The sequence below is a fragment of the Antechinus flavipes genome, chromosome 3 (assembly GCF_016432865.1).
Source record: "Antechinus flavipes isolate AdamAnt ecotype Samford, QLD, Australia chromosome 3, AdamAnt_v2, whole genome shotgun sequence".
NCBI lineage: Eukaryota > Metazoa > Chordata > Mammalia > Dasyuromorphia > Dasyuridae > Antechinus > Antechinus flavipes.
In genome coordinates, this window is record NC_067400.1 from 543,370,453 (window position 1) to 543,388,539 (window position 18,087).

General features: G+C 36.3%; 2 protein-coding genes across 3 annotated transcripts; both read left to right on the forward strand.

The window, feature by feature from the left end:
* The first annotated feature begins 762 nt into the window (after window positions 1-762).
* On the forward strand, window positions 763-10,881 carry TRIM13 (tripartite motif containing 13). 2 transcript variants are annotated; one of them, XM_051987366.1, is made up of 2 exons: window positions 763-984; window positions 9,628-10,881. In XM_051987366.1, the coding sequence occupies exon 2, from the start codon at window positions 9,631-9,633 to the stop codon at window positions 10,858-10,860; it is 1,230 nt and encodes a 409-aa protein (XP_051843326.1). In that variant the 5' UTR covers window positions 763-984; window positions 9,628-9,630; the 3' UTR covers window positions 10,861-10,881. The 2 variants fall into 2 exon arrangements, with proteins under 2 accessions (XP_051843326.1, XP_051843325.1); XM_051987365.1 differs by lacking the exon at window positions 763-984 and adding an exon at window positions 1,006-1,384.
* An 8-nt stretch (window positions 10,882-10,889) lies between these two features.
* On the forward strand, window positions 10,890-17,752 carry KCNRG (potassium channel regulator). The gene is made up of 2 exons (XM_051987368.1): window positions 10,890-13,204; window positions 16,282-17,752. Exons 1-2 carry the CDS (start codon window positions 12,627-12,629, stop codon window positions 16,532-16,534), a joined length of 831 nt encoding a protein of 276 aa, XP_051843328.1. The 5' UTR covers window positions 10,890-12,626; the 3' UTR covers window positions 16,535-17,752.
* The last annotated feature ends 335 nt before the right edge of the window (window positions 17,753-18,087 follow it).

The following is an 18,087-nucleotide window of genomic DNA, read 5'->3' on the forward strand; positions in this document are numbered from 1 at the left end:
TAAACAACAATAATGGTGACTCAGACCTATCTATCCTGATTTAACTTCTTTGCTGTCCTCCAATTTTGAATTTCCAATTCAATATCTCCATATGAGATGTTCAGTAGACATCTTAAATTCAACATGCCCAAACTCAACTCATTATGCTTTCCCCTAAATCTCCTTCCAATGTGTCACATTTACAATTTGGATGTCATTCTCAACTCACCATGTCTCACGCCTCATAGCCAACCTTTTGAGATTTATCCATTTATCTTTATAATACCTATAGACCACATCCCCTTCTTTCTGACACTGCCACCACCCTGACACATAAACTCATGACAGCCTGCAATGAGTCTTAACTGGTTTTTGAATTAATAGTTCCTGTCTTGGAGGTCAGATGCCAGAATCAAGAGGATCCAAGTAGGATGTTTTACGAATGGTAAGGCTGGGGTTTATATAGCTAATTTCTTGCTCCCTCTGTCCTTTTCTTCCCCTTTCAAGAATATCAGTTCATTATCAAGAAAGAATTTTAATATTCCTCCTACTCGGGCCAAATTCAGCCCCCGAGAGTAAGAGGTTTTAACCCTAGTTAATGTTAGCCTCACGTTAGCCCACGGCGGACCTCTCTCCTTTGGAAGAGTTAAGGGACTTCGGTCTCGCCCCTTGTTCCTTCTCCTCCTATGGGAGGATCCTGCAGGAGTGACGGCGGCGCCTCCTCCCTGCTCTCCGGTCCCGGGCAGGCACTCCTTGAGAGATGCAGGTGAAGCGGTGTGAAGGGTTGGGCTTTTTTTTTTGTTCCTAAAAATAAAACGAACAAAAAAAAAAGTACAACAATCCAAACCCAACCGTCTCGAAGCCCACCGATTTGACTGGGAGACTCTTCTTTTCCTCTTCATAGAGCGATCTCCAAGCGCCGCCTCTTCATGCCGGGCCTCGGCTTTCTGGGTGTTTCTTCCCGCTCAGAAGGCCCCAGGAGTAGCCCCGCCCAGGAGGCCTCAGGTACCTCCCGACTCCCAGCACTGCACGAAGGCAGGCTGAGCTCCCGGACCGACTCGGGGACGGCGTGGGGAAGGAAGGAGGGAGGGAGTTGGGGAGGGGGAGGCCCGAGAAAGCCACCTCCCCCTGCCCCCCGCGGCCCTCCCACCTTCGGGACGGGCGAGGGAGGCGGAACAAAGGCGAGGAACCTCTGCTGCGGCTTCAGCGGCTGCAGGATCGGAGGAGGGAGGTCGGAGGGCGGGCCAGCCGGCCGGCCACCGGGCCAACCTCCCCGCGAGTCCATTTTGTGACCGAAGCAGCCTCACGCCTGGAAAGCGCAGCTGCGCCACTTGGGTAGCTCGAGCCTCGGCTGCTGCTGCTGCTTCTGCTGCCGCAGGCGCACGCACCTCACGAGCAGCTGCAGGTCGGTCTATCGGTCTGGGGAGAAGGTCTGGGCGTGGGCTAGTCCGCGCACTGCCCCGCGTGCCTGTGGGGCCGGGGGAGAAGAAAGGAAGGGGTCTTTGGCCGAATCCGTGAGGTTAGGAGATGAGCAGCGTGCTCAGACTACAGAAACGTTTCTTTTTGCCCCAAATTCTAGCTTGGACTGGATCTCGGCCGTGCTCGGAAACTAGATCTGCCATATGTCCGAGTAGGGCCGGGCAGGGCCGAGTCGGGCCAGGGCATGGGGCAGTCGGTAGGTTACCGAAGGAAGAGCTGGACAGCTGGTAAAAGGGGCATAAAGTCCGGCGTCCGGCTTTGCCTCTGTCCACGCTCCAAGCCGGGCTTTCTTTATGGAGTAGACTGAAAAGCCACCGGGGACTTACGAAGGGGCCTAGGCGTCCCTTCCTCGCAGGAAACCCCTCGTGCGGATAGTTGAGTGGCAGCGGGGGAATAAAACCAGGCTGCTCAGAGTTTGTGTGCCGGCTTTGAAAACCTTTAAGCAGAAGGGACTAAAACAAAACTATACTTTCTCCATAGTCAAGGCCCATTTTATTTCCTCCCATTTTTGGCTATATACCCTTTTCAGCCTAGATTCTTGCTGAATTCAAGGTTTTTTTTGCTTAAATCCAGGTTTTTTCGGGTTTTATGATTTGAACAGTGGAGTGATTGTATTTGTTGCAGTTTGGAAGCAGAGGAAGCCTTTGGCTAATTGTAACCGGGATTATAGATTTTAAAAAGTTTAAAGGCCATCTAACTCAACCCCTTCATTTTACAGATGAGGAAACTGAGGCACAGGTAAGTTAATTAACTGCTCAAGATTATATAGAAAGCTGAGATGTGAATCTGGATCTCTTACTACAAATTTGGTACTTTTTGAGTTCTGTCCTGATAAGATTTTCTTGATAGCTTGTCTGGGCTTTCTTGTCCAGTAGATTTTTAAAAACCTTCTTTACTGCAGTGTCTGTAAAATAAAATTGGCTTTTTTTTTTTTTTTTAACTTTCTCCATCTTCCAGATTTACCTTATTTCTTTTCTCCACTCATTCTCGTTCTGTAGCTATCACAATAATATTAGCTTACCCTCAAACTGGAATAATTTATTACTCTCCTTGCTCGAATTTTGCAGCACTTTACCAATAGTGGCTTCTCTCCTTCCCCTATCCTCCATTGTATTACCCTCCGCCTTTGTTTGTGTATATACATATGTCTATATAAATTTATGTGTCTTTGAATAAAATTCATTTAGAAATGCTTAAGGATTTATGAAGCGCTTTTTTCATAGATATGAGGCTGTTATTACCATTGCATTTGAAGGATGATTTAATTGAGGCTACAGAAGATTAAGTGACTTCCAATGTCATCTGGCAATAGAGTTGAGACAAAAATAAATCTACTCATGGCAATGCTATCTTGTCATTACACCATAATGCTGTCCCCATATACTGTCTGGTATTTTACAAACATCTTAAACACATTTGCTTATCATCTCACAGCCATCTCAAATGTTAGCCATAGTTTTGGTGGTTAATACTTCTTTCATAAAATATTTATTAAGCATTTATTTACAGTAGGAGCAAGATGGTAACAAAGGAAGCTATTAATCAACTGTAAAAATACTTTTAATTATAAGTATTTTTTGAGAACTATCTGCTCCACATTTGAATTCATAATATTCAACCATCTTATGTACTTGGTAATTTATTTGTATTTTATTTGTGTTCTTGTCTTATCTTTTCTTAGCAAATTGTAATCTTACCGCAAGGGACTGTTTCTTATTTGTCTTTATATCTCTTTCCTGGCATGTATCACTCTATGTTACACATAGTCTTTAATATATGTTTATGAAAAGAATAAATGAATGCTTGCTTAAAATGCAAAATAAGACCATAGTTACGTGGGTTCCTCTTTTACCAGAAAAGTTATATATAGTCTTGGGAAATTGCCTATTTCATCTTAATCCATTTAAACTTTAATTGGGAGGGAAAAGTACCTGGAAAACATAGAACACTATTCATAAAACCTTAATGTAAACCCATAATTTTAACCTGAGCTCCTATAATAAACAAGCTAAAACTTTAAATAGATATTCTCTATGAGCAGATTAGGATAAAGATGTAGTGGTTAGTGATAAGTGTGTGTATATGTGGAGGAAGAGAACTGAAAATATCCTTATTATTCTCTACCATTTTGTCTATGTGGGTTTTTCATAGACTTGATTATTTCTTCAGACTTTACACTTCTTGACAGAAAGGCAAAATCATTCCCTCTTTCCCCCCAATTTCATAACTATGTAAATTATTGAAATAGAGACATCTGATACATTTGATTCCCTTACTCTGACTTTACCCTGAGCCTCCTTTTCCATATTCATAAGATAACATTCTGAATGAGTTTTATCAAGTTACACTGGAAAAGGAAAAGAAAAGAAATAAAAGAAGGAAAGAAAGATCAACAAGCAAAGTAGAGAAAGGGCAGAAATAGGAGAAAGTTAAAAAAAAAAAAAGTAAATGAAGCTGCCCTGAGGGGTGTGAGATAATAGGATTGCCAGGACATGGCCAGAAAAGAGATATAAAGACAAATAAGAGGAAAAAAAGAGAATACAGGGATAAAAAGTGATAAAGAGAAGAAAGGGGAGGAGCAGAAGGGCAAATCCTCTTGGATGAGACCTATCAGTTGAGTGTTTACATAGTCAGCATAAATTAATTTTTGTTATTTTTAAATACCTCCAAAATAATTTTTCCTCTCCAAGCTTACCAATTACTGACTATATTCTTAATTACCTCACTAAACTAATCCTGTTTAGAGATATCTTTTTAGTTATCTTAGATATTAATATTCACATTGTGAATGCAGAGGTGGTAATTGGGTGTTAAACTGATTACTTTGTAAAGTAACTAATAATGTATATTATTTGAAGTAGGATCAAAGTTTTAGAATTGGAAGGCTCCCTATTTTATGGAGTAGTTATGACTTGCTAAGAGTATTGAGGGATTAAGTGCTAGAGTTAGATTTGAATCAAAGTCCTCAGTCTCTTGTAAAATACATCCAGAATCCTCCAGCCTAGCCATATTGTATCTGTGGAATTTCAGAGCAGGTGATCCTTCCATATTACCTTTTCTTCAGCCCTCTGTATCTGAATTATGCCAGAAATGTATTGTTAGTATTAACTAGTATTCATTTTAGGAGAGGCAGTATCCTATCTCTGACATCCTGGTTGGTGGCTGGGTCAAACCACTTAATCTCTTAGTGCTTAGTTACCTATCAATGATTATTAATTGCAGAGAAGATGATAAAGTACAGAAGCAGAAGAATTTTTTTTCATTGGAAGTTCCCTATACCAAAGTTTGGGTTCTATTTTATTTTCCATCATTTCACTCTAAAACTATACCAGATTAAAAAATGAAGTGAGCTTCTATCAAACACGGATACTTGCAAATTTTTTAGCAATTATTTGCCCTGGATATTTAAAAACCAGCTGAACTCTAATATCCTTTTCTAAATTCCTTTTAATGAAGTGAACATTGAGGTATGACCTCCTCTGACACTTGATAATTCACTCTTCAGTTTTTGTTTGTATTTGAACCTTCCTTCTCAATTTCATCAGACATTCAACAAATATATTACTCTTTTCTCCAGGGGATCTTTAATCAAAAGCAAGCCAAAATCCTGATTTTGTCTGAACTAGTAATATTCTTGAAGGTAGTTGGGGAGGTAGGAGGCCCTACCTTCCCAAAATAAAAGGCTATGTGAGGGCATGGGGCTATAGCATAGCAACTAGATGGTGAAGGGGATAGAGGACTAGTTTGGAGGCAGGAAGACTTGAATTCAAATATGACCTCAGAGTTTATGAGCCATGATGTTGGCAACTCACTTAATCTCTGCTTGCTTCACTTTCCTCATCTGTAAAATGGAGATAATAGCATCCACCTCATAGAATTGTTGTGAGGATGAAATGAGATGGTAATCATAACACACTTAGCATGGTGTCTGGCAATATACAAGCCCTTTTAAAAGTAAGCAAATTATTGTTAGCTGTTAACCTAAAATGTTTTAAATAATCATTATAATAGATCTAATCCTAAAGTAGGGTAAGATGATTGTGTTTCCAGATAAGATTGATTAGTGTGTCTAGAATAGCTTTACATAAAAAGAGAGGTAGAAATTTAGAATTACACTAAAACATTATGTAAATGGTCATATCTTTTGATTCAAAGATTGCCTTGTGAGGTACCTATTTCAGGAAGGACAAAAATAAAAAGGCTCATGTGTTTCTAGTAGCACCTTTTCTGATAGTAATGAATTATAGACAAAGTTGATGCCCATTAGTTGATGAATGGCTAAACAAATGAAAGCACATGAATGTAATGGAATATAAACAATAATAATTAATGAAGATTTCAGAGAAACAGGAAAGATTATAAGAACTCATGTAGAGGAAAGAATTTGGCAAAATTAGGACAATGTTAATAATGACAACATTCTAAATGGAAAGAATAGAACAAAAATTGAACACTATAATTATAATAACCACTTGACCCCAGAGGTTTAAGACTTCCCCACCTTTATTGTAGAGGTAAGGGACTTTGGATGTAGAAGATTTTATGACATTTACATAATCATTACATGATTAATATATTGGTTGGTTGTGCTGATTTACTTTTTCTGTCTTTTTAATTCCTAAGAGTTGACTTTCTGAGTAGAGGAGAGGGAAGGCATAGGTTTGGAAGGGAACATGGTATAAAAACCAAAAGACATCAATAAATGTTTTAAAAATTAGAATACTTCCGTTTCCTCATCTGCAAAATAGAGATTATAATCCTTGGTACTGGATTGTTTGAAAAATGTTGGAGAAATAGTTTAAGATCCTTTGAGTAATGGAATAGACACTTGAAATACAGAATTTCATAATGGCCTAGAAATATTTGCAAAATGAATCTAAGCAAGGAATCTATTTGATTGCATTTTTAATCCTCTTTAAAGAAAAAACGGCTCTTTATGCCTTTTTGTCTAATGAGCATTTACTAAATACCTGATAAGGATGAAATATTGAATTTGTCCTTTTAACAACCACAGTAATAATATCTAGAGGTTATAGCTCTTTAATGATGTGTAAAACACATTGAAATAGTTTCTCATTTTATCACAAAAACCCAGGGAGCAAGATGATCCCGCCTATTTTACAGATGAGGAAACTGAGATCAAGAGACATTAAATGACTTGCTGGGTAACATGGCTAGTTAAGTATCTGAGGTAGAATTTGAACTCGGGTCTTCCTATTCCTAGTCCAGAACTCTATCTAGTGTGCCACCTAGCTGCCTTTTTTATTTTCCTAATGACAGAAGGAGAAAATTATCATAGAAGGAGAAAATTATCATGATATGTGATTTTTAAATGCTGTCATTCTGCTTATGGTATCACATGTTTTTATGTGATATGAAGTCTAATCTTTTCTCTAGAGAAGGAGAAAAATCAGCTGGTTTTATAATGTATGAACAATTTTAACTAGATACATGCGTATTTCTATTATTAGTTAAATTAATTTTTAAAAATCACCAATAAAATAGGGAAATTTTTTAAAAAATTACTGTCCTAGTGGGGCCCAGTCCAATGCCAGAATTTACTTCTCCTTCATGGCCTCTCCCAACTCTCTCTATTCCTCCCCTCCCCCACTGCCCTCTATGAGGGTGTTACTTCTCATTTTCATTCATGATGTTTTCAAGTCCAAAAAAAAAAAAAAAAATTATTTCTTTTTATGGGAATTATAATGCATCTATAATCCCATTCAGTATAAAAGGTACTTATTTATTACATAAACACTTCTTGAGTGCTAACAAATTTTTACTTGAGAATAATACTATCAAGGAACTGAGATTAAATTGTTTTTTTCTTTTTTCTTTTTTTTGCCAAGGCAATTGGGTTAAGTGACTTGCCCAGGGCCACACAGCTAGGAAGTTAAGTGTTTTGAGACTAGATTTGAACTCAGGTCTTCCTGATTTCAGGGTGAGGTGAAAAATTTTTAAAGGAAGGTAATAGGCACTAGCTTTCTGAAGTACTGATACAAAGAAGGTTAAGAAATTAACGAGTAAGGTTAAATATTACATATGTAAATGTTAAATGTAAATATGTAAAAGGTTAAATATTACATTTACATATATGTACTGAATGGGATTAAATTATTTTCCCTGTAGTAATTGTAAAGCTATGGATTTATTAGAGCTTCTTAACTTGTTTCTCATTCTTAAATTTCTCTTTCTGGTGGCTTTCTCACTAGTAAACACCAAATTTTTTTCAGTTTTCTTTGTTTACATTGTAACTTATTATCTTTCTATCTTACTTGTCTACTAGGAATAACTCTCCTTCCAATTCTTTGGCAGAGTCCTTTTATTCTGCATACCTCATTTAATGTATAACCCTCAGGAAATAGTGGCCTGGCTAGTGGGAATGATGAACAAAGAAAGATTCTTTTTCATCTATGACAGTTCTCATTCTGTTATTCCTCACACCAATATAGCCATCTATTTTAGTGCCATGTTTGGAGGCTGTCTTATCACAGTAAAGGAACAGAAGCCAGACTGTGCCAGAACAGTGGATAAATAACAGGGCCTGTAGTGGTTGGGAGAAATATGGGGGAAAGACAAAGCTTGGGTCCTACCTAATCTTTACCCACTTGGTTAGAAGAGAGCTATGATATCTCAGAGCTGCTTTGCTCCCTTTCTAGAGAACATGTTGACCATTGTCCTTCCTAAGCTACATGCTCACAATTCTGTACAGGATGCTTTTCTTTTCCAGTTAAAGCCCACTTCTCTATATGGTGGCCTAATATATTTTTAAATCAGTTGATCAGAGTTTTTGGCAGTATAGGGTGGTGAAATGGAAGAATCAATCTTTTCTTCATGATCTATATTGAATTTTATAAGTTATAAAAAAGGTCTGCAAGTCTCTACCTTTTACAGTTATCTATTTTTTTTTTATCTTTGAATTAGTTGACACACTCATTTTGTTTTCAACTTTTACTTTGTTACTTTGTTTTTTGTGATACAAATTTAATTGTAACTGTCTTCAAATGATTTCATGTAAAAATATTTGTTTTTTCCCGTACTTTCCTTTCTTTACTTCCATAGCTTTTTAAAAAGGGCCAATAGATTGCTGGATTTAATTGATATTTGCTTTGGTTCTTATTTCTGAAGCCTACTGAATTTAGAAAATTTATTTGTTTAAAATGATAATTTATTAATTTAATACAGACTGTTCACAAATCTTTTGAGCAAGTGGCAGAATTTGAAATGTGTTGTTCTCACAATAAGGAAAGATAAGGAAATCTTGAAAATTTACTTTGTGACTGGGTGATGGAGGGGAGATAGAAATTTTTAAAAGCCCAAGTAAGTCTAATAAAGAAGCAGCAAATAGAAATAATCTTTAAGTAAGGTTAAGTAATTTGCCATTTATCAGTGTCAGTTTTAACTATAATTCCTAAAGATGATTATTCTTTTTTTTTTGTAACCACCTAAGAAAACAAGATGTTGTGAAGGCCTGGCCTGAATTTGTATTACTGTACTCCTTATTTCTAAAGTAGCCTTACAGTGCTTTTTTATAAGAGTCTACAGTTCAGTTTTGTTCTTTGGGCTCAGAGTAAAGAGCTTGTTCTATTCGAACACTGAATAGCTTTGTTCCTGACAGCTAGTGGTCAGCTCCCTGTTTTAAAACAATCAATTGGGTGCCACAAGCTTAACTTTGCAATTGTCTCCTAGTTCTTAGTCAGCCTCAGCCAACACTTCTGTTGGGGAGCCCACAGAGAGGCCTTGTGAACTGGGCCTTTTAACAAGAGGTGGTTAACAGTCCCAGTGGGATGCCTATATAGGTTTGCCTACCAGTGGGTTTGATGGAAGACTAATGGGAGGAAGACTAATATCGTGCTCTCTTGATTGCTCATTGCTGTTCTAGCCTTTTATTCTGGTATGCAGAATCTGGATCAGTAGTATAATCAAAAGCATGGGATGGGACAGAAAAGAGAAACTTTGAGACATGGCAATACTGAATCATGACGATTTTCACCCAAGAGTTTTCAAAGACTTAGTAGTTTGTATGAAGGAATATACAAGTGTCATTCAGACCATTATTTCATTTTTTAGATTAATGAGTACATGAATCTTCTATTATTATTATTCACCTCTAGTGAAGACCACTAATTAAGTAGAATCACTAAAGTGTTTTTTCCCTCTCTTTGACAGGATATGATGGAGCTGCTGGAGGAAGACCTCACATGCCCTATTTGTTGCAGCTTGTTTGATGATCCCCGGGTTTTGCCCTGCTCTCACAATTTCTGCAAAAAATGCCTGGAAGGTATCTTGGAGGGCAATGTTCGTAATATGCTGTGGAGACAGTCCCCTTTCAAGTGCCCCACTTGCCGGAAGGAAACTTCAGCTACTGGAGTCAATAGCCTGCAGGTCAATTACTCCCTGAAGGGAATCGTGGAAAAATACAACAAGATCAAAGTCTCTCCCAAAATGCCTGTTTGTAAGGGTCATGTAGGACAGCCCCTCAACATCTTCTGCTTGACAGACATGCAACTGATCTGTGGGATTTGTGCCACTCGTGGTAGCCATACCAAGCATGTCTTCTGCTCTATTGAAGATGCCTATGCTCAGGAAAGGAGTGCCTTTGAGTCATTGTTCCAAGGTTTTGAGACCTGGCGTAGGGGAGATGCTCTTTCTCGTCTGGATACCTTAGAGTCAAGCAAGAGAAAATCTCTTCAACTTTTGACTAAGGATTCAGATAAGGTGAAGGAGTTCTTTGAGAAACTGCAGCACACTTTAGAGCAGAAGAAGAATGAGATCCTGTCTGACTTTGAGACCATGAAGTTAGCAGTCATGCAGACCTATGACCCAGAGATCAATAAGCTCAATACAATCTTGCAAGAGCAACGGATGGCTTTTAACATTGCAGAAGCCTTCAAGGATGTATCAGAACCCGTTGTATTCCTACAGCAGATGCAGGAATTTAGGGAAAAAATCAAAGTCATCAAAGAGACCCCTTTACCTTCCTCTAATTTGCCTGTTAATCCTATATTTAAGAACTTTGATACTAGTCAGTGGGAGAGAATAAAACTAGTAGATGTGGACAAAATGTCATTGCCTCAAGAAAATATCCCATTCACCAGCAAGATTCCTTGGAGCTTTTATCAGATATGTGTGGTGCTCTGTCTTGTTGGCCTTCTTGTTTACTTCACTCCTACAATGTCCCTGGATGGGACCTTATTTGATGATTTCTCAGTTTGGAAAGCACATCTTTCCAGCTTCAGTTCCTGTTATCTAACAGAATCAGCAGAAATTGCAGATCAAGCAATTTTGTATTGGGAACAGGTGGTGGATGGGGTTTTTGTTTTCAGTGAAAGGTTCAAGAATTACACTTTGGTATTGCTGAATGGTATGGCAGAATTTGTTTGCAAATATAAGCTATTATAAAAATCTGTTGCAAGTACACAATCCTATTTCTGTCTTTTGTACCTAGCTGACAGAACTAACCTATAAACCTGTGAAAAACAGATTAAAAAACATACTTGCTAAGAATACATTCTTTAAACTAGTGAGTGGCTTGGTTGGATAGCTTCTGGTAGAGATATCTTTGTACAGAAGCATTCCCATGGAACCAATATTCTGTGCATGTGTATACTGTTCAAGTTAAGAAAGGGTAAAAGTGAAACATGATGGAATCTTGAAGTATCATTTTTCCTCAGTGTTTTTTTAAGCAAGCTTCTCCCTCTCCCAACTTGGTTTTTGTTTAGGCTGTGACAAAAATGGAAAACACAATGGAAAAAAATGTGATGTATAACACTTTGTACAAATTGCACTACATTAGTATAAATTATTTCACAATCATATAGTAGAGATTGTGCTTGGAAAGTGATATTTTTTTCTATTGATATCTCCAGAATAAGACATTTAGAAAAGCTAAACTCAGTTGATTTTCCTTTAAAAAAAAAAATCTAGTGATGGTCCAATGTTGAATCTTTTTGTTAACTAAAATAATTGGGTTACATTTTTTGGATGAGATATAGTAATATTTTCAGCTTACTTCCCTTCCCCCCTCCCCCACCTTAATAATGTTATCCTTGAGGTATTCTGCTCTATTCTTAATGATCTCTAAATATCAGGGGCCATATGGTTTAGAAATATACTTGAAAATATTAGGGTTTTGATATATTAATTTTAGATTATTTTTAAAAAATAGCCTTTTTACCTTTGCAATGACCCACAGTGCTTATAAAAAGTTGCAGGTTTCTGTAGTTAAATATGGGAAATTGTTTTACTTGTTTCCCTTGGATCAGAACTCTACAGGTGCAGACGAAAGTAAGAAATAGCTCTAACATATGGTAGGAAGAACTCTCTAACTCTCTCATTTCTGTGTTCTAATTGGATCTAAAATATCAAAACAGCTGAACTACTAAGTGAATCCTTATACTTAAGGGAATAGCTTTGTTGTTCTTGAAGGATTTTTCAAATCTAAAATTTTGTGATTCTGGACAGGAGAGTAAGAGAAGAAAGGGAAGTCAAATTAAGAAGCTGGTAGAATTGCAGACTTTTATTTAGACATAGCTTAAAGTTTGGAGAATTAAAATATGGATAAAGTATTGGCTGCAATACACCTAAATATCATGTTCTAACACTGTGGCTTTAATGAGAAGGCATTGGGGCATTTTATACTGAATGGCTTACAAACAATTACATAGACTTCTTACACCTTTATCTTTATTATTCTCCATTGCATTTATGAGAATATTTCTTTATACCCAGAAATTTGAATTTATCTTTTACAAAAGTGGTTTAGAATTTTATATTAGGATTGTTAATTCTTTGAAACAAATCATTTCCTGAAGTCATATTTTTAATATTGCATATTGCTTTGAAGATAATTTTAAAATAAAGGACAAAGGGTTATTTCAGGTTGAAATTTCTTTTCTAAAGTACCTATCTTGACAGCATTCCAAAAGTACTCAGCCGTTCCACCTTTCATTTCCTATACTGGCAGTTTCCAAGCAACCCGACCCTGCAAACAAAGCTGCTGGATACAGTATTTACTTTACTACTGTTACCTGGGAATCCAATCTTGTTTCTATTGCTTTCCCCCCTCTCTCACTTAGATACAACCAACATCTCTGATTATAGATTTGTTTTTTAGTTTAGAAAGTCAAGTTCATGCTTTTCAGCCTGTGGTTGGAAGCGTAAGGAGAATGAGTGGTCAGGAACTGGTCACTTTGAATGTGGGAGGAAAGACATTCACAACACGGCTTTCTACCATACGACAGTTCCCCATGTCTCGGCTGGCACGAATATTAGATGGTCGGGACCAAGAATTCAAGTTGGTAAACGGCCAAATTTTTGTGGACAGAGATGGTTTGCTGTTCAGTTATATCCTGGATTTCTTGAGAACTCGATTGCTTTCCTTACCCACTGACTTTTCAGATTACCCAAGGCTCCGAAGGGAGGCTAATTTCTATGAACTTGATCCTCTGGTTGAGCTTCTTGACCAAGAACTGCTAAAGCCTAAGCCAGAAATTTTAGAGGTACGTTTTACATGTCAGGACACTCGAGCCTTTTTCCGGGTCTTTGGCTCCTGTAGCAGCACAGTTGAGATGTTAACTGGAAGGATTACAGTGTTTATAGAACAGTCCTCTACCCAGAGCTGGAGCAGTAGCTCTTTCCCTACTCAGACGACTTTACTTCCAGTCCCACCACAAAGACCTTCATACCACGATCTGGTTTTCCAGTGTGGCTCTGATAATTCTACTAGTAACCAGGGCGAAGCCAGGTATACTGTTCTGTTTCAATATGGCTCCTTGCTTCTTCCCCTCCCTTCCTTTTGTCCAAATCTTTGATGTTTTTATAAAAACAAAATTTCTGATGCCTAAGATAATTATTTTCTAGACAATTTTTGTTCTTCAAAATGGTGCTTTGAATCTATAGTGGGGTGTGAAACAAAGGATTTTTTTAAAAGATTAGTTGTTTCATTGCCAATGAAATTGACTTTTATTCATTGAAAAATTTTTACTTTCTTTATAGAAATTATTTTAATTTGACATCACTTTATGGTTTATTTTCATCTTAAGAGGTTTCTCTTTTTCTTTCTTTCTTTTTTCTTTTTTTTTTTTTTGAATATTTTCAAGGGAAGATGTTTTTATCCCACTGGCCATTTTCCCATATTTCATCTTTGGCATTTTGCTTCTTAGTCACCCAAGAAGTATGTCTTTGTATTAAAGGTGGTTTTATTACAATGCTTTTTTAATACCTAGTTCTTGACAGGATCCTAAAGCTGACTTCCAATAAGTTGCTACATGGAAGGTTTGTTTTTTTTTTTTGTAACTACATTAATGTTTAATTTGGTTATAAAGCTTACCTAAAATTTCTAGTACTTTTCATTCCCTTATATTACTGAATGTGTAAGATGGCATTTCTTTTGGGGAAACTGACCAAGTTTGGTTAAGTTTAAAATGTGTGAATAAAAAGACACTAGTTGTTGTGGAGTATTATCCTAAACTTTAAAAGTTACTATCAAGGAAACCCATACTTAGCATATAAATTGGTGATATTGTCTTAATTGTGAGTGGATGGCTAATAAATAGATGAGAAAGGGATATGTTAAGCTTTTTTTTACTTTAGTAAAGAATTAATAGCTATTTGGAATGTTTTTCAAAAATTAAAGAAATGAGGATAAAGTTAAAGAATATGTTAACAGAAATATTCCAGGAGGATAAAAGAATTTTTACAAACTATAGGTTTTGGGTACATATATGCACAACACAGTTTGGAATAAAATAAAAGCTTTGAAAAGCTGATAGGAACCAGGGATGATAAGGCATTGCTAAATGACATACTTTGGTTATATTTTTTAGGACCATACTTATTTTAAAATCTTAGTGTGAGAATATCATCAATATTTTAAAATCTTGTTATTTTAATAGTTAAATCACCATCTGCTGATTAAAAGTTTTGATTAAGTTTATGAATTTCTTCTTAGCTTGAGTGATATAAGTTCTTTTTAGTAGTATTTGTTATCCTGTTCTAAATAAAGTAGAAGGCAAGATGGTAGAAATGAAAAGACTGCAAGATTGGTAGTAAGAGACCAGTCACTTAATGACTCTGGACCTCAATTTCCTTAGCTGTAAAATGAAAATATTGGTCTTTCAGAGGTTCCTCCTAGTAAAAAAATGTATGAGCCTTTCATACCATATAAGTGTTTTTTGATCTACAAATGAGTGCTACGTTCAGAGAAGGCAGATAATCTGATTAAACGATCTTTGATGCTAGAATGAAATAAATGACATGCTCGAGAATCTATTCTTAAACTGTACTTTCTGTAGGTTAGAGAAGAAATTCTTATGGGCCTGGGTCTTTCCTTTGTCACCCTGAATCAAGATGCCTGATAAAGGGCAGGGAAGAAAAGGGTCAGTTTTGGACTGACTTTTCTGGCTTTAAAAGAGAAGCACTGAAAGAAAACTCATTGTGTTGGGTAGCCATCAGCCTAGCTAGCATATAATCTAGATGTATAAAATAGCATCCATTATTCCAGTGATCAATAATCATATCCAAATCATGTATTAGATTAAGCTCTTAAAAGCATGAATACTTTCATCAGCAACAGAAATATTTGGATTTGCTGTTTCCTTGCAGCTACAACTCATTTGATTAAGTCCAACCTAATTTCACAGATTTTAGATATTCTCTTCTGTAGCATTTATTCACTATTGCAACTGGTTCCATGAATTTGTTTTGTTTTAATTCTGGGTCAATTAAAAAATGTGTAAACATTTTAAATGTAAAAAAAATGGCAAATTGTTTTTTGGTTTTTCTTTCATAGACTATACCTCTTTATTTTTCTAATGGTGCCTTGGAATCTTTGTACCTCTGACTTGGGGGTTAGGGAAATGGTAGGGAGGGGGTCTCACATGGAAACTTGTTTTTTGATTCAACTTTTCCTGATAATGCATACTATGTAATGGTTTATCCTGTGTTGTATATATTATATAGAATCTAGTTCTTTCAGATGTTTAGTAAAGTGTTTTTTTCCCCAATGTGTTTTTTATATTTTAAATGTGCACTAGGTTATATTTTCTACTTTGGGGGTAGAGAGAAATACTTTTATTAACATTAAACAAAGTTGTAACAGTCATTTTTTAATATACAGCTTTCTTTTTTGGGGTAGAGAAATGTGTTTTGTAATTTTCAGAATACTGTTTTATTTTTTGGATATTTGGATATTAATAAATTTGAGAAATGGCTGCATAGCATTGAGCACAATGTTTAGTTAAACTCTTGTTTTGGAAAAAAGTTGGTCTTTTTACTCTACAGATCTACAAAAAGTTCAGGTTTTCAATAAAACTAGTGAAGATTAGTTTCCTATCAAAGTGGCTTCCTTGAACGTTATAAACCAATTACCTTTATAGTGGGGGTTGGTACATCTGATGTAAGATAATAAAGAGGATATACATATAAAGATAAAATTTTCTTGATGTTGTACATAGGAGGAGGAAACACATAGCTGTTTATTACTGTGTCACACTATATATTCACCATGTCAACAGAACAAATCTGAATGGTTTAGGTAAGGCAGAGGCTTTATTTTCCCTGTCTCATGTGGTCTGGTTTTGTGAATTTTCCTGAATTCACCAAATGACTGTAAACCTCTCCCTACCTCTTATTTTGGCTATGTAAATAAAAAATTATTTCAAAAGCTTTGCTTCTTTGGAAAATCGTATTTAAAAGTTACATATTATTTAGTCAATATCAAATCATATTTTAAGGTTAAATGTGTAGAAACCTGTAATGCTAGTTGTATATATAGTTTTGGGAGGACTTAAAAAACAACATTAATCATTTATTCTGCTTTAGGTATGTTTCTATAAAGCCTGACAACCGAAAGCTGGCCAATGGAACTAATGTACTAGGACTACTTGTGGATACTTTGCTAAAAGAGGGCTTCCACCTGGTGAGCACTAGGACTGTGTCCTCTGAAGATAATGTTGAATGCTACAGCTTTGAAAGGATGAATAGGCCTGAAGAGTTTACCACAAGTGAAAGAGTGACATCAGAGCTCACCACTGCAGCCCAGCTGTTGCCAATACAGCCTCAGAAAAAGAAATGAAGTGCCTCATCCTCAGATTAAAAGGAGACAATTCCTTTTAAACGAACAACGTTTCAAAGGAGGAAAAAATATGTGCATGTAACATATAGACACACACACATATTTTGGAAGGGGTGCGAGAATTTCATGTTTTGGGTGGAGTGTGCTGATGTGTTAAATTCTGAAATAAAAATGCTACATTTCTCCTGCAATCATTCCACAAGCAGTGAGAGCTGCCTTTGAGCAAGGATGTGCAGAACAAAGTATATTACACTGCTTTAGGAATCAGAAATTGAATATATGGAAGGACAATGAGGTGGGCAGGGGTGGCAGTTACAGTGTTTGTTTTTTTTCTGTTTGGTGTGAGCATTGTTTTAAAAATTTGGGTTTTTTTTTGGTTTTTTTTCCACTTTTTCTTCTAAAAAAATACTGCAGCAAAACCTGGAATATTTTTTCAGCTAGATCTTTAAAGGATCTTGGAGATCTATTTCTGAAAACACTACAAACCCTTCTTTAGAGATTCTTAAATACATAAAAAGGAAAGATATTAATATGCTCTACAGACATCATAGTCATTATAAATCAGTGGGATGGATAACAAAACTAGTATTTCTCTTTTGCCCACTTAATTTTATCAGTAGGCTGATAGTATTGAGAAATAGTGAAGAAAGAAGAAGGAAAGGAGTGCTAAAAATATGAACATCACATTCTACAAATTAACTAGTAGTTTCCTGAACCCCTTCCCCCCAGGATTGAGGATTGGGGAATTTTTGTTTTCCCTTCAGTCTTAGAGAGTTGAGAGGGCACTAACCATTTCATTATCTCTGCATTTGTCTTAGAGGAGATCTTGAATCAGACCTTTCTCTTTGACGTCTGGAAGACTAGGAAGATTTTTCTAGAAGTTTCAATTAATTACAACAAAAGTGGTCAAACGAGAGTTTGGAAAAGGTGTCTTGGGCATTTAGTTCTATCATTTTCAAGGTACTTTCTCTGCAAGTAGCAGCCTTTACAGTCATCCTCAGTTTTTTACATATATGTGTCCATGAATTTTCTTATAAATGTGTATCTGGCTTCCCTTCGTAAGTGGAGTAAGTTTTAAGGCTAATTCCCCCATATGAAATAATCATCTAACTTAAGATTTCCCACTTTGGTGAATAATGATTTGCATACTTGCCTTTGATAGAATGACAAATGTATAATTTTGTACACTCAATAAATTCCATTTTTGTTTTCAAAGAAGGAACTGAGAATGTGACTATTTGGATATAGCCATTTACTATCTATGGGACTTTGAGCAAGTGACTTTCTCCCTGTGACTCAGTCTCCTCTTATATTAAAAGAGAGAGTTGGATTAGATGGCTTCTAAAGTTATTCCAGCTCATAACAATGACAGAAAAAGATTCTCTAGCATCTATTGCATTTAGAAGATTATTAGAATATGCTTTAAAAAAAAAGTTTACAGAAGGAGGCCCCTTCTGTAGTTCTGTCGGGGAATATAACAGAATATAGTTTAGGATCTGTGAATTTCTGGGCATGGGAAACCCCTTCTGGCTGAGGAAGCATGGCACAGGACT

What these genes read in the sequence shown, in the direction of transcription:
- KCNRG (XM_051987368.1), top strand. Translation starts at nt 12,627, where the DNA reads ATGAGTGGTCAGGAACTGGTCACTTTGAATGTGGGAGGAAAGACATTC. An exon ending in AGTAACCAGGGCGAAGCCAG is followed by an intron (nt 13,205 to 16,281) that starts GTATACTGTTCT and finishes ATTCTGCTTTAG; the next exon opens with GTATGTTTCTATAAAGCCTG.
- TRIM13 (XM_051987366.1), top strand. Translation starts at nt 9,631, where the DNA reads ATGATGGAGCTGCTGGAGGAAGACCTCACATGCCCTATTTGTTGCAGC.